The 12,394-nt window shown below is 43.6% G+C and overlaps 1 protein-coding gene across 2 annotated transcripts in view; it reads left to right on the forward strand.

Annotated features, from left to right (window-relative positions):
• The first annotated feature begins 237 nt into the window (after window positions 1-237).
• The window catches only part of IL17RD (interleukin 17 receptor D), a 55,081-nt gene continuing 42,924 nt past the window's right edge, over window positions 238-12,394 (forward strand). The window contains exon 1 of one of the 2 annotated variants that reach the window (XM_083795690.1): window positions 238-451. In XM_083795690.1, coding sequence (XP_083651816.1) covers window positions 335-451 — 117 coding nt within the window. In that variant the 5' untranslated portion in view covers window positions 238-334. The remainder of the gene's footprint in view (window positions 452-12,394) is intronic. The other variant, XM_083795689.1, reaches the window with a different exon arrangement.

The following is a 12,394-nucleotide window of genomic DNA, read 5'->3' on the forward strand; positions in this document are numbered from 1 at the left end:
GCTTTATATTTCACGCGTTACTCCTTCCCTGTTACAGGTCCCCAACAGTTTTTCCTGTCTGTGGCCCTAACCCAGCCAAGTTCATCCCGCTGTGCCTTCACGAAGAACATCCCGTCAGTGACTCTTTCTTTCGGGGGGGGTGGGGAAGGCAGCTGCGAGCTGCCTCTGGCTCCCTCACGACGGGGCGGGGCGGGAGCAGCCTCCTTGGCCGCGGGCAGGGCCGGGCCGGCCCCGGCGAGGAGGAGCCCCCCGGGTAGGGCCGGGCAGGGCCGGGCCCACATCGCGCGCGCCCGCGGCCGCCCCCTGCGGTGTTCGCGCGGTGGCGGCAGGCAGCATGGCCCCCGGGCCGCGGCTCGGCGCCCTCCTCACGGCGCTCATCGCCGGCCTGGCGGGGGCTGCCCCGGGGCCCGGCGGCAGGAAGGGCTCGGCGGGAGCCGCATGCGGAGGGCGGGTGAGTGGGGCCGGGGGCACGGGAGGGTCTCCGGGGGTCCCCGGGCTCTGTGGGGCCGGGAGCGGGCGTGTGGGGAGCGATGAGGGGAAGGGGGTGAAGGGTGGGCTGCGGGCTTCGCCTTTTGTTCCCGGTGCTGCCGTGCCCTGCTGTCAGGCTCTGGGCTGCGCTTCCTTTCTCTTTGCCGTGTTCGAGTGAGGTGTGCTGTTCGGTTCTGTGCGGGTGCAAACGCGGTCGGAGCGCGGCGATGCGGGGACGCCAGCGGCTTTGGCGCTTTGCCGTTTTGTTGGGGTGTCAGCCGTGGTTTCCCTGGCTTCGGGTCACATCCTGCGCGATCGGGACCGCGACGCAGTCCGGGGGTCCGCAGGGGGCAGCGGAGGGAGGAGAGAGGGTTGGAAGAACGTATAAAAAGCGGGGAACAACAGACTTCTGATAAAGCTTCAGGCTTAAACCTTTGTGCCAGGTGGACCTGTTGAAGGCTAGACTCCTCTACCGGCTCTTTTTAACTGAAGATCCCGAATAAAACATTTGGGCTCGGGGCGCTCCTTGTGCGATCCCCAGGGGCAGGCAGGATGCGCTACTGGGGCGCAGGGCACGCTCTGTACCTTTCTGTCCCGCTTCGCATTGAGCTGTTGTGTGAGCTCTTGCTACCTGTGAAGTCACAGCACTCCTGTACTTCACTTTGACACTTGTAGAAACGCGCTGGGTTTATTTTTGCTTACATGATTACTGTCGTTGTGTGTGTCTGAATGCACCAGAATCCTCTCAAATATAAATCTTTTAGATTAGTAGAAACTTTCTTTATTTTTTAATTACCATGAAAAAGCTTTGTCTTGCTTGCTCACAACAAATGTAACACTTTAACTTATAAAATATTTGTAATGGCTTCTGTTTCTGTTGCGTTTTTTGCTATATTTTTCTGTTACATATATCTGAACTAGGAAGCTCAGACTTGCCCAGACAACTGGTCAGATATCTTGTCTGATCGGTTACATAGAGTTTCACAGTCTCGATTTTTGTAATACCAATTTTGCTTATGATTGCCTACCAGGGCAGCATTTATTAGAGTACTGACTGCAGGATGGTACCCATTGTGTCATTTTGGTGGTATTTATCTTGTTATTTATCTGCATGTAAGTTGTGAGTAGACTTGACATGCTAGTAAGTGACTGATGGCCCGTCTAACACATTGTCTGCTCTGGACCAGGGCTGCCTTTGAAGTAGTACCCTGTAGGAAATAAAGAGACTATTTGCTCTATTAAAATTCCTTGGTATTTCCTCTGTTTAACCACGGGCCACTTCCCCTCTGCCACTCTAAACACTGCGGGGACACTGACTGATTCAAAAGACACAAGCCCTGAAGTAATTGTATCCTATTGAAACAGAGATTCTTATTGCAGGTTATTTGTAAGTAGTGTCTAATTAATGTGTGTTAAGGACATGAATAAATCTTAACATTTTATATGGAGAAATACACGCCATGAAAATGTCTGGCAGGTATTAAATGAAGCAATTGTATTGAGGTAATTCTCAGTGGCATACATTATCTAGAAAAAAATTGGTTGACTTTTAGTAGTTCTTTAACAAAAAATAAAATTGGATAGCTGACTGTATCTGTACTTAGATACACGCGTTGGATGGTTTCCCATGTTTCCTGTGCTAAAGCTGTGGCTATGCAATGTACTTCTCACCCCTGCTCAATCTGTTTTATTGTTTGAGTATTGTTTTTTTGAAAATCTGCATTTAGTTCCATCACAGTGCATTTACACAAGTAATTCTCATTTTCTTCTCACTGCAAAATATAGTTTTAATTTTCCTCAATATGGTGTGGCAGTAAAAGCTTGACTTGATGAGATCTCGCAATCTAATAATAATAGCTTATAATCATAGCTTGGGCTATGATTATAAGATTGCAAGGAGGAAGTATTTGATATTTTGATTCATCGCTCCTGAAATTATTCTTAATGGTTAATGTTCTCAAAACTAAAAGCATTTAATATTTTTATAACTTACATTGCAAAACACATACCTGTATTTATTGTTTTCCTCTAGCAATACTTTGGTACGGGTCTTGCAAGCTCAACATGTGTCTGCAGCAGTAATTCAGATAATATTAGAATGAGTAATTTCAAGAACGCTACTAACAATTAGAAGGGATTTCAATGGATCCAGGATTTTAGAACGTGGGTTGACTTCGCTAAGTGTAGGATTTCTTTCATTGATGTTTAACAGCAACTTTAGTATATTCCTACACTTAACATTATTTCAGATTAAGGTGGAACATTTGCTTAAAGCAGAATAGTATTGCAAAGTAGCATTCTGTATGGATGGTCTTACCACATCATATGCATACCTTTATCCAGGAAAAAATAAACCAGGGGAGGGCCTCTTTTAATCTAGAAAAAGTATGTCCACATGGGGAGCTATTCTGGAGAAGTATGCTCTGAATTTTTTTTTCATTCTATAAACAAGATGTGAGGGAAGTCAGAATTGGTCTCTGATGTTGATTTGAATATATTTCACATTCATTTATTCAGTGTTAAACGCACGAGCAACTTTACTCTCAAGTTGTTTTGTAGATTCTAATGGCAGTACACACATGAGTAACTTTTTTTCATATGTTTAATTCCTCTGAAGATCCTGGCACTGAACCGTGTTCAGTATAAAGCTTAAAATTAATGAGGCTGTATGATGAGAAAATAAACACAGCATTTTAGCAAACCTCTTTTTCCACCCACCTCTGGTTAGCGGAGAGTTGTAACTTTCTTTACTCTGCTAAGTAAAGTTTATCAGTCACACTGGGGGCTCTGTTTCCCTGCATTCTCCCGTCAAACTCTTCCTGTGTCATCATCTATGTTCCTTATGTAAGGAGCTTTCTATATCCTCCTGTTTCATAGCAGGGACTCTGAAGATGCCTGTTTTCTATCATTCCACTACCAAGAGCTCTATCTGCCCCTCTGCTTCTTTAGGCTTATGCCCAGCACACAATCGTTCTTCTCTACAGCTAGGGTTTTTCTGAGCACAGACCTAAGTCATGCCCAAACAATTTTCCCAGCTAAATATATGCATTGGGAACTTTATTTGGGAGGAAGAATGCCTTGTAAAATAATAAGAAATAACTTAAGAGTTTAATTTCCTCCCTTTATTTCTTATTATTTTCCAGCAGTTAAAGAATCAGATTTTTCTCTTTCAGGGTATTTAAAAATTCCAAAGGGTGTTGGACAGAGGACAGACCTGAGATGGAGTGTAGTGGAGAAGGTGTTAAAGGTTGCCATCAGGGGATTCTTTAACTTACAGACAATTCCTGAGTTGGCGGAAAGCGCTGCAGACCAGATGCCGTTCTGTATTCTTGTAGTGGGTTTACATGGCAAGGTTTTGGTTTTGGTAGCAGGGGAACAGCCTTGCAGATGCCAAGGTCAGTGAAGAAGGAGGGGGAGAGGTGCTCCAGGCGCCAGAGCAGAAGTCCCCTGCGGCCTGTGGTGAGGACCATGGTGAAGCAGGCTGTCCCCCTGCAGCCCATGGAGTACCGCGGTGGAGCAGGGTTCCATGCTGCAGCCCGTGGAGGAGACCACGGTGGAGCAGGTGGACCTCCACCAATGGAGGCTGCGGCCTGTGGAAGACCCCTGCCGGAGCAGATCCTGGGCTGGACCTGCAGCCAGTGAAGAGGAGACCACGCAGGAGCGGGTGACCTGGCAGAAGCTGCTGCCCATGGGGGATCCAGGTTGGAGCAGTTTGCTCCTGAGGGATGGACCACGTGATACGGACCCATATCTGGAGCAGTTCTTGAAGAGCTGCTGCCTGTGGGCAGCCCACACCGGACCAGTTCACCAAGGACTGCTCCATGGGGCTCACTAGGTTGCCTAAGAGGGGGTGAACTGGCCCAGGTCAAAAACGGAGCAGGTCAAAACTCCCGTGCCGGTCAGTAGCGGGGTTGTGCCTGTGAATAGCAACTGCAACATAGCCTGGGCAACACAGAGAGACGTTGGCTCCTGACTCAGCATAGGGACATAGTAAGATTTGTTGTGTATTACTAACAAGCTAGAGAAGCGAGAAACAAATGAAAGATAGCAAAAGCACCTTCCCCCCCCATCCTCCCTCTTCCACCTCCTCCCCCAAGCGGCGCAGGAGAACAGGGGAATGGGGATTATGGTCAGTCTATAGCACTTCTTCGCCGCCGCTCCTTCTCAGTCACTCTCATCCCCTGTGCTGTGGGGTCCCTCCCAGGGAATGCAGTCCTTGGTGAACTGATCTGGCGTGGGCTGCCCACAGGCAGCAGCTCTTCAAGAACTGCTCCAGATATGGGTCCGTGCCACAGGGTCCATCCCTCAGGAGCAAAATGCTCCAACCTGGATCCCCCACGGGCAGCAGCTCCTGCCAGGTCACCTGCTCCTGCGTGGTCTCCTCTCCACAGGCTACAGGTCTGGCCTGGAATCTGCTCTGGCAGGGGTCTTCCACAGGCCACAGCCTCCATTGGTGGAGGTCTACCTGCTCCACCGTGGTCTCCTCCATGGGCTGCAGGGGGACAGCCTGCTTCACCGTGGTCCTCACCACAGGCCGCAGGGGACTTCTGCTCCGGTGCCTGGAGCACCTCTTCCCCTCCTCCTTCACTGACCTTGGCACCTCATATTGATGCTGGCCTTAGCGCGGACGCCTGCTATGCCAAGCGGGCGTCTGTGCTAAGGCCGGCATCAATATGAAAAGGACTGTGGTGGTTTTACTCGGGTGGGCGGCCGAGCTCCACCACAACCGCGCTCACATTCCCCCTCCTCAAAGAGGAATGGGGAGAAAATACAATGAAAAGGGCTCAAGGGTTGAGATAAGGACGAGGAGATCGCGCCGTAATTATCGTGACACGCAAAACGGACTCAGCATAGGGAGATAGGCAATAAATCTTACTATTATTAACAAGCTAGAGAAGCGAGAAACAGACGAAAGAAACCAAAAGCACCTTCTCCCCCCATCCACCCTCTTTTACCTCCTTAAAGTGTTCTAAAATCATTTTTCTGATTTTTTTTTTCCTCTCCGCTGGCATATAGAATGGTGCAATGGCATTTTAGAGTTCATTAGATGTGTCACTTCAAGCTTAGTGCATTTCTCTCATTAGATATAACTCAACATGTTGAGTGCAAAGCTTTGCAAGCATGGTTGGTCATGCAAGTAAGCATCTGTATTACTTTTGTTTAGCTTAAAACTTGGCGTCAAACTTTTTTTTTTTTGAATGTCATTAATCAGGTAATGTTATAAGATTTTTACAGTTAGCCATTTTTATTCTAGTGTCAGAAAATGTTAATGTCTTGCCTATTTAAGTTAATTTAGAAATGCACAAAGTAACCCAAGTACATTATTATTAAAATAAGCAGATAAATGTTTATTGGGGAACTTAAGAGGCTAAAGAGTTTAAATTCTGTGTTTCCAGATTGAGCAAACACACAGCCTAGAGAACAAAATTATGGAAACTTAAGCATGCTTATGTCATTGACATTAACCCTCAGCATTAACAACAAAAACATATGTTTCCTTGTGTGTTGCTGTTGGGAAATGAGAATATGATGCCAATTAATAAGCTGTTGACCCAACAAGATTTCTGTAGTTGAAGTCTCTTAGGACTGTTACAGATTTGATTCATTTCCTCTTGAGACCACGTCCTTTAGTTTAGATGTCAGACTCCACTCCTTGCCTTACTCCCTCACCCCCCAATCTGCTTTGAGTAAGTAGAAGCGCAGTAACTACCATAGCAGACTTGTTAATTTAAAATCTTGAGGCAGTTATTTAAGAACAAGTTCTTTAATAGATTAATACTTCCTAGTCCGCTGCTGAAAAGATGTTAAGCAGTTGTGATTATACAATACTAGCTTTTCTTTAGTTAATTATTTGTTAACGTTAATGTAAGATGGATGTTAATTAAAACTGCAACATTTAAAGGTTGTTTAATAAGGACCGGCTGTCTTTTCCAACAGATCTGTCTAAAGATGATGAAACAGAGCTTTGATGTGAACTTGCCTGCTTAATTCTGCTCTAAGGCTAAATTTTACCCATAAATTTAGTATGTTGTTTGGAAGCCAGCAAGATAACAGGAATGTAAAGCATTACTAGAGAACCATTAAGCTTGAATACCATTTTTAATTTATAATAATGATATATTCTTGGTTTTTAAAACCTATTGATATGTTATATTGCTACTAACATAATGAATGTATTTGTACTTTTTTCTGAAACTTTAAGTTTATGCTGCTGTTTCTATACCATGTGTTGCTTTTATGTATGAAAGTGAACGTTATCCATAAATGCTTTGCACATAAAATTATATCAAATTCATGGAGGTTATATCCTTCTCCCTGTATTAATCATGAAATATTTTATGGAAGAAGTACAAGCTACAGTTTATCTGATAGAAGGAACTATGGCTAGGTCAGTGCATATTATGTGCTTTATTTTAGGTTAGGATAATTTGAGACCCTTTTTAAGGACCAGAACTTAAGTGCAAACTTAAAAAAAAAAAAAAAAGATTTTATTCTCTTACACATGAGGCATTGTACAACTTCTGTCTTGTCTAGCTATTTGTCTTTTCCAGCTCTCCTCAGGAGGAGTCAACTCATGTTGACACCCAAAGCTTCTACAAGTTTTTCCCCGAGAGACATCAATCAAATATATGCTTAAATTAGGAGAGTACTGTCTTATGCCAGTAACGGATAGACTCATTTCTGTAGTTTTACTGCAATATCTGTTTAACAAAAACAGTATATATTATGGATTTGATTAACCAAAGTCTGCCAGCCAAGTTATAAGTGTGTATTTTTACATGCTTGAACCTATATTGCTTAATAAATTGTACATTCAAGAACTAAGACAATTCCTGGATCTATTAAAAAAAAAAAAAAAGTATTGGTGATCTCGGTGGGTTGGTGAGGATATTCCATAGTTACTGCCCTTTATCAAATCCTTGTACTGGTTTATACAAAACAGGTGCAATTTTTGGAAGTGAATCATAAACTCCTCCATCTAGAAGGAGGATCATTAAATGTGAGGTGTTTATGACAAGACAAGTGACAGCAGCTGGCAGTCCAGCAGTAACTGTCACATGCTTATGCAGAGCTTGACTAAGTCTTCATCCCTGGCCAAGTGCAGTCTTCAGACTTCCAAACAGCGCAGAGTTGGAGGTGGCAGAGCTGGAAAGAGCACCAGAAGAGACTGTCAGGGTAGAAACAGAACAAGATGAGACACAGCTGGTAATTCTGGAATAAGTTCTAAAACATGGACAGATCAGATCAAGTAGATACTCTAAGAATACACTTCAGAGATTTCTCTAAAACCAGGAAAAAATAAAACAAAACAACCACACCCTCCCCCCTGCCCTTTTTGAAGGTGAACATCAAGGTGGATGGATGCCCTCTGTTGTCTCAGAAAAGTAGTTGTCTGCTCCTGCCAGAGACATCCAGCACATAAACTTTTCTGTTCCTTCTTCAACCTGAGTTACCAGCAGCAACACTAGATGTGCTCCTTAATCTTTAATAACCAGGTTTAAAAAAGTTAAGTATGAAATCCTTTTCACAGCATGCTGTGAATAATTAAGACTGGAATTGTGGCTAGAAAAAGCTTCTGAAAGGCTTGTGCGGAGGTGAAATAAGGACTACAACAAGTTTAAGCATCAACCTGCAGTTGTGCACAATGCAGAACAGGGCAGGGATTCTTTTCTTCTAGATGCTTTATGCTCGTTCATTTCACTGGCAGGAAACTTTGACTGTGTGTAGCCACCAGGACATCTTGGGAGAGGGCCATGAATTTCTAGGTGCACAGGATGAAAAATGAGTTCTCACCTGCTGCATGAAAAACACGTTGATGCTGTCTGCAAGACAAGTGAGCAAAGCTTTCAATAAAGTGTCAAAATGCGTCAGTAGTATGTAAGTAGATACTGACTATATGGAATATATGTCATAGCAATCTGTTAAATATGTGTTATGATCTTTTTTGTGTTTCTGAAATGTAAAGCTGTAGGTACATGAGCATCCTTTATTTTTCTTCTTCTTGTGGCTCTGGTCTTGGGCTGTTATTCAGCAAGACATTAAATCTAGTTTTAGGGCACATCACTCGTTCTGCTTCTTTTAACATGTTCAGAAAAACATGAGGGGTAGCTTTGTGTGAGGAGATTTCATGCTAGATCAAATATCATTATCTCCTTCTGCAGGCCTGAAAGTTTAAACTTAGAAATGTGTGCTCCGGTTACTCCAACAGAACTAGAGTTGTGCGTGTCCATGACTGATCTGAATCCAAGTTGAACCACTTGGTGCTCAGACAGTGTAGAGGTGGCCGGGAAATGATGACCTCTGCGGTGATAGATGCACCTTCTGGCTGGCAGCATGACCTCAGCAAGCCAGCAGTCTGAGTCCACACCTGGCCCCTGCCTTTTCCTTAACAAATCTTGTACAGGGCACAGAGTGTCGCAGAGGCCATTGTAACATCTTCAGAGGAAGTGCTGTTGAAATGTGTTCTGCTTTTTGTAACCTTTGTTTGTATTATGATGGCCTAACATTGAAAGAACAAGCTTCTGTCTGTGATTGACAGAAACTGTAAGGGACAAATGAGGAGCATGCAGAGTTCAAAGGGCTCCAACTAAATCTGTGTATGAAGTCATAAATTGCCACGAACTGTGAGAATTACGTTAACAACTGGACAACATCAAACTAAGTCTTGAGTCTGCTATGTGGAGGAGATAAGCATGCAGTTCTACTTGGGACTGCACGTTCTCTTTTAAGGTTTCTAAATAATTAATTTCTGTCTATCTATGTGTGATTCTTTTTCCCCACAAAATAGTGTGATACCCATTTTTACACTCACTCTAATATGGCAATGCCAGATTTTCCTCGTGGTTGGTGGGCAAACTTGGATTTTAATTTCTGACCTTCCCTGTGTTCTTCACTCTTATATCAGTGGGAGGAACTAGATATTTCTGATCTTACTTCTGACTACATTCAAATCCAACCATGCAATCAGTGACTTCTCTGACTTTTTTTGTATACGGCTGTGGGAAAATTCCTGGTTGGCTGGCTATGAATTAATGGAAATCCTTAGAATGCTTCACTAATGATAGCTCCTGTGGCTTTAAAAATTCTATTCCCTTTTTTAATTTGAGGGAGGTCACAGAGGTTTACAGAAACTAAGAGAAGAAAACTTAACATCTGGTTGTGCTCTGCTGATGACTGCTTTTGTGTGAAGAAAAGTTATGGCGTCTCCCCAGCATCAAACGCATTCAAGGTGATCCCTTCTAAGAACTCTTTGCAAGAATAGTTTTCACTCAAACTGTGTTTTCTAATTGATTTTGCTTTGTATTTTCAAATGAAGGATTTTAGACTTAACCAAGACATGGGAACTGCAAACTCATTTTCACTGAAAACTGCACCCTGCCTTTATAAAATAAACTTCTTTTGAGTTTTATACTTATAATGTAGACAATACTTACGTATATTTCTAATATTTTTCTTTAAATGTGTAGAATTCTAAGATAAAAACAACCCAGGGGGTAAAACTTTGGGATACATTAAATTAGGAGTTTCTTTTTTTTGTAGATGATATCCATAGTGAAGTTTGGTTTCATCAGTTTGCACTTAAAGTTCCAAGGAGTAATCTGACTCGTAGAAGTCCTTTTTCTCTAATTTTAATTTTACAGGTTAAAAAATGACTTTTTAGTTTGGCAGATTAGATTTATGCGCAAATTTAGTTGAGCTAGTAGGAATGCATAATCAGAGAACGTTTCGGTCCAAACAGTAAATCTTCTAAATGGTTAAAACTAGAAGCTATCAGCTGTTCAGTTAAACATGTGTATTCCAGGTGTGACTGGCCTGCATTCAGAAAGCATAAAAAATACAGCTTTAGAGAGTTTTAATAGTCACATGTCTATTATATCCTATTATATTTTTATTTTCTACAATGATTTAAACAAACTATATGCAGGCCTGAACTTATTTGTCATTTACCTGTGAAAACAGCACTCTGTTCAGCTTTTCTTTTAAAGATGGAAGTCCGGTGGCTTTGTGTGTGTTTATTTCTGTTCTGTTTGTTTTGCTTTTGTTAAAACTGGGGGCTAAACTTTGACTTCATTTTGGTGGGTGTTTTTCTTTTGTACCTTGAGTGGCTTCATGCTCCGTAAACAGTTGTAGGTGGCTTTGGTGCAGAGGCTGGGCGCTCAGTGCACTCCCAAAACAAGCCTCTTACCGGGATGCTTCTGCGTACACGGGGCTCTTCCTAAAGCAGGACGTGAGTTAGGGTGCTGTTCACTTCCACCGGGTCTTCCCACGTGGAGAGTTTTCAGGCACATCTCCTTGGCATGGGGTACGCTGTAGCAGCGGCACCATGCCAAGGCACCTGAGTTGGGTAGCAGGGGCAGGAGGGCAGCGCTGGTGGCATCATGCTGCTGACGGGGTGATTTCTGCCGCTCGGGGTTTCTCAATGCTGCCTTCCATCCCTGTGTTGTGCAGCTGTGTCCTGGAACACCCCGTACCGTACACCCTGTACTGTGTGCTCTCATAGAGTGGTTACTGCATTGGAAATTTACGTCTTAGTTTATCCAATAGGCCTGGAGGGGGAGATTTTCTTTTAAAAGCCAGAGGAGCTTTAGGTGCAGCTACCCGGACAACAAAGGTCAGCTCCTTCCCCTGCTGCTCAGGTGCTGTCCTGCGTCTTGTCTCAAAGCCCTTGTAAGGCCTGCGTGCACTGCTTCATGTTCCTCAGATTTCTACGGGGATTGATGTTATCTGTGTCTGGGCTTGTCTCTAATTAGAAACAGTAGAAACAAAACAAGGATGGAAGTTGGAACCAGCAAATTGTGCAGTTTGCCCTGAGCATAAAGATTGCTCTGTCTGGATAAGCCTTAAATATGGTGGGGGCAGGAGGCCTGGCTGAATCACAGAGCTTTTTAGTAAAGTTTTCAATCTTGAGCTGGACTTCCCCTCCAAGTCTTAAAGATATGGGGTATAAACGGGTGATTTCAGGTTAACCCTGTAAGCGTGTGCAGATCCTTAGAAGCTTGGCATGGGATTTTGAAAAAGAATGGAGTGCCCTAACTCCTATTAACTTTCAATAGGATTTGTTCTCTTTTGTGGCTCGGGGTATAGTTACACGTTATATTGACTCACAGTGAAGCTGGGCAGAAATTTTCGCTCCCATCTGCTTCCTCCTGCTTTGGTGTTTGCCCGTCCCTCCCCACCTGGGCTCAAGCACCTGTTTGTGAGCTGCATTGTAAATCACGCGGTTCAGACCATTTGGGTTGAAAGTATCCCTGCTTCTTTGTCCTTTTCTTTTCTTGTCACTATTTGGGTCACTTCAGTCCCCTGGGTGAAGTGAGATCCCCAGGCAGCTGTGCAGAGCGTATGCTCAGAGGTGCTGAACTACAGCAGGGACTGTGCAGAGGAGCCAGGACCTCCCTGAGCTAATCTGGTGTTGAGGTTGGTGCTCCTCGCAACTGTTCGGATACTTCTAAAATTCCCACCCCTTAGGTCTGTGAATTTAGATACCTTTTTTAAAAAGTAGCCCATTGAAAGAGTTTGAGGTTAGAAGTTTCATATATACTCAATATATGAAGTCTAAATTAGAGAAGATTTTGAAAGTATTTTTCATGTGATTTTTTTTTTTTTAATGGTGAATTTCTCAGAAGCAAGAAGATGTTAGTGTTTCAGAAGTCACTTCAGGCTCTGTTGAAGTGCAGCCAGTTCCTGTGGTGGAATACAGCAGTTCCTCGAGTGCCCAGTACAACCCTTCCTGAGAGGAAATGAAGAGTAGCATATTCATTTGTAACCTGACTTCACTATACACTCTATACACTATGGGTTATGAATTGGGCAGATTAATACTAAAATTACGGAAAGAACCGTACATCTTGCTCTGAAGACAGCAGCTGCTATTGGTACAGAACCTGTGAACAGATTTGTGGAGTTACAGAATACAGTTGAGGATCAT

Source organism: Anser anser (assembly GCF_964211835.1).
Source record: "Anser anser genome assembly, chromosome: 12".
NCBI lineage: Eukaryota > Metazoa > Chordata > Aves > Anseriformes > Anatidae > Anser > Anser anser.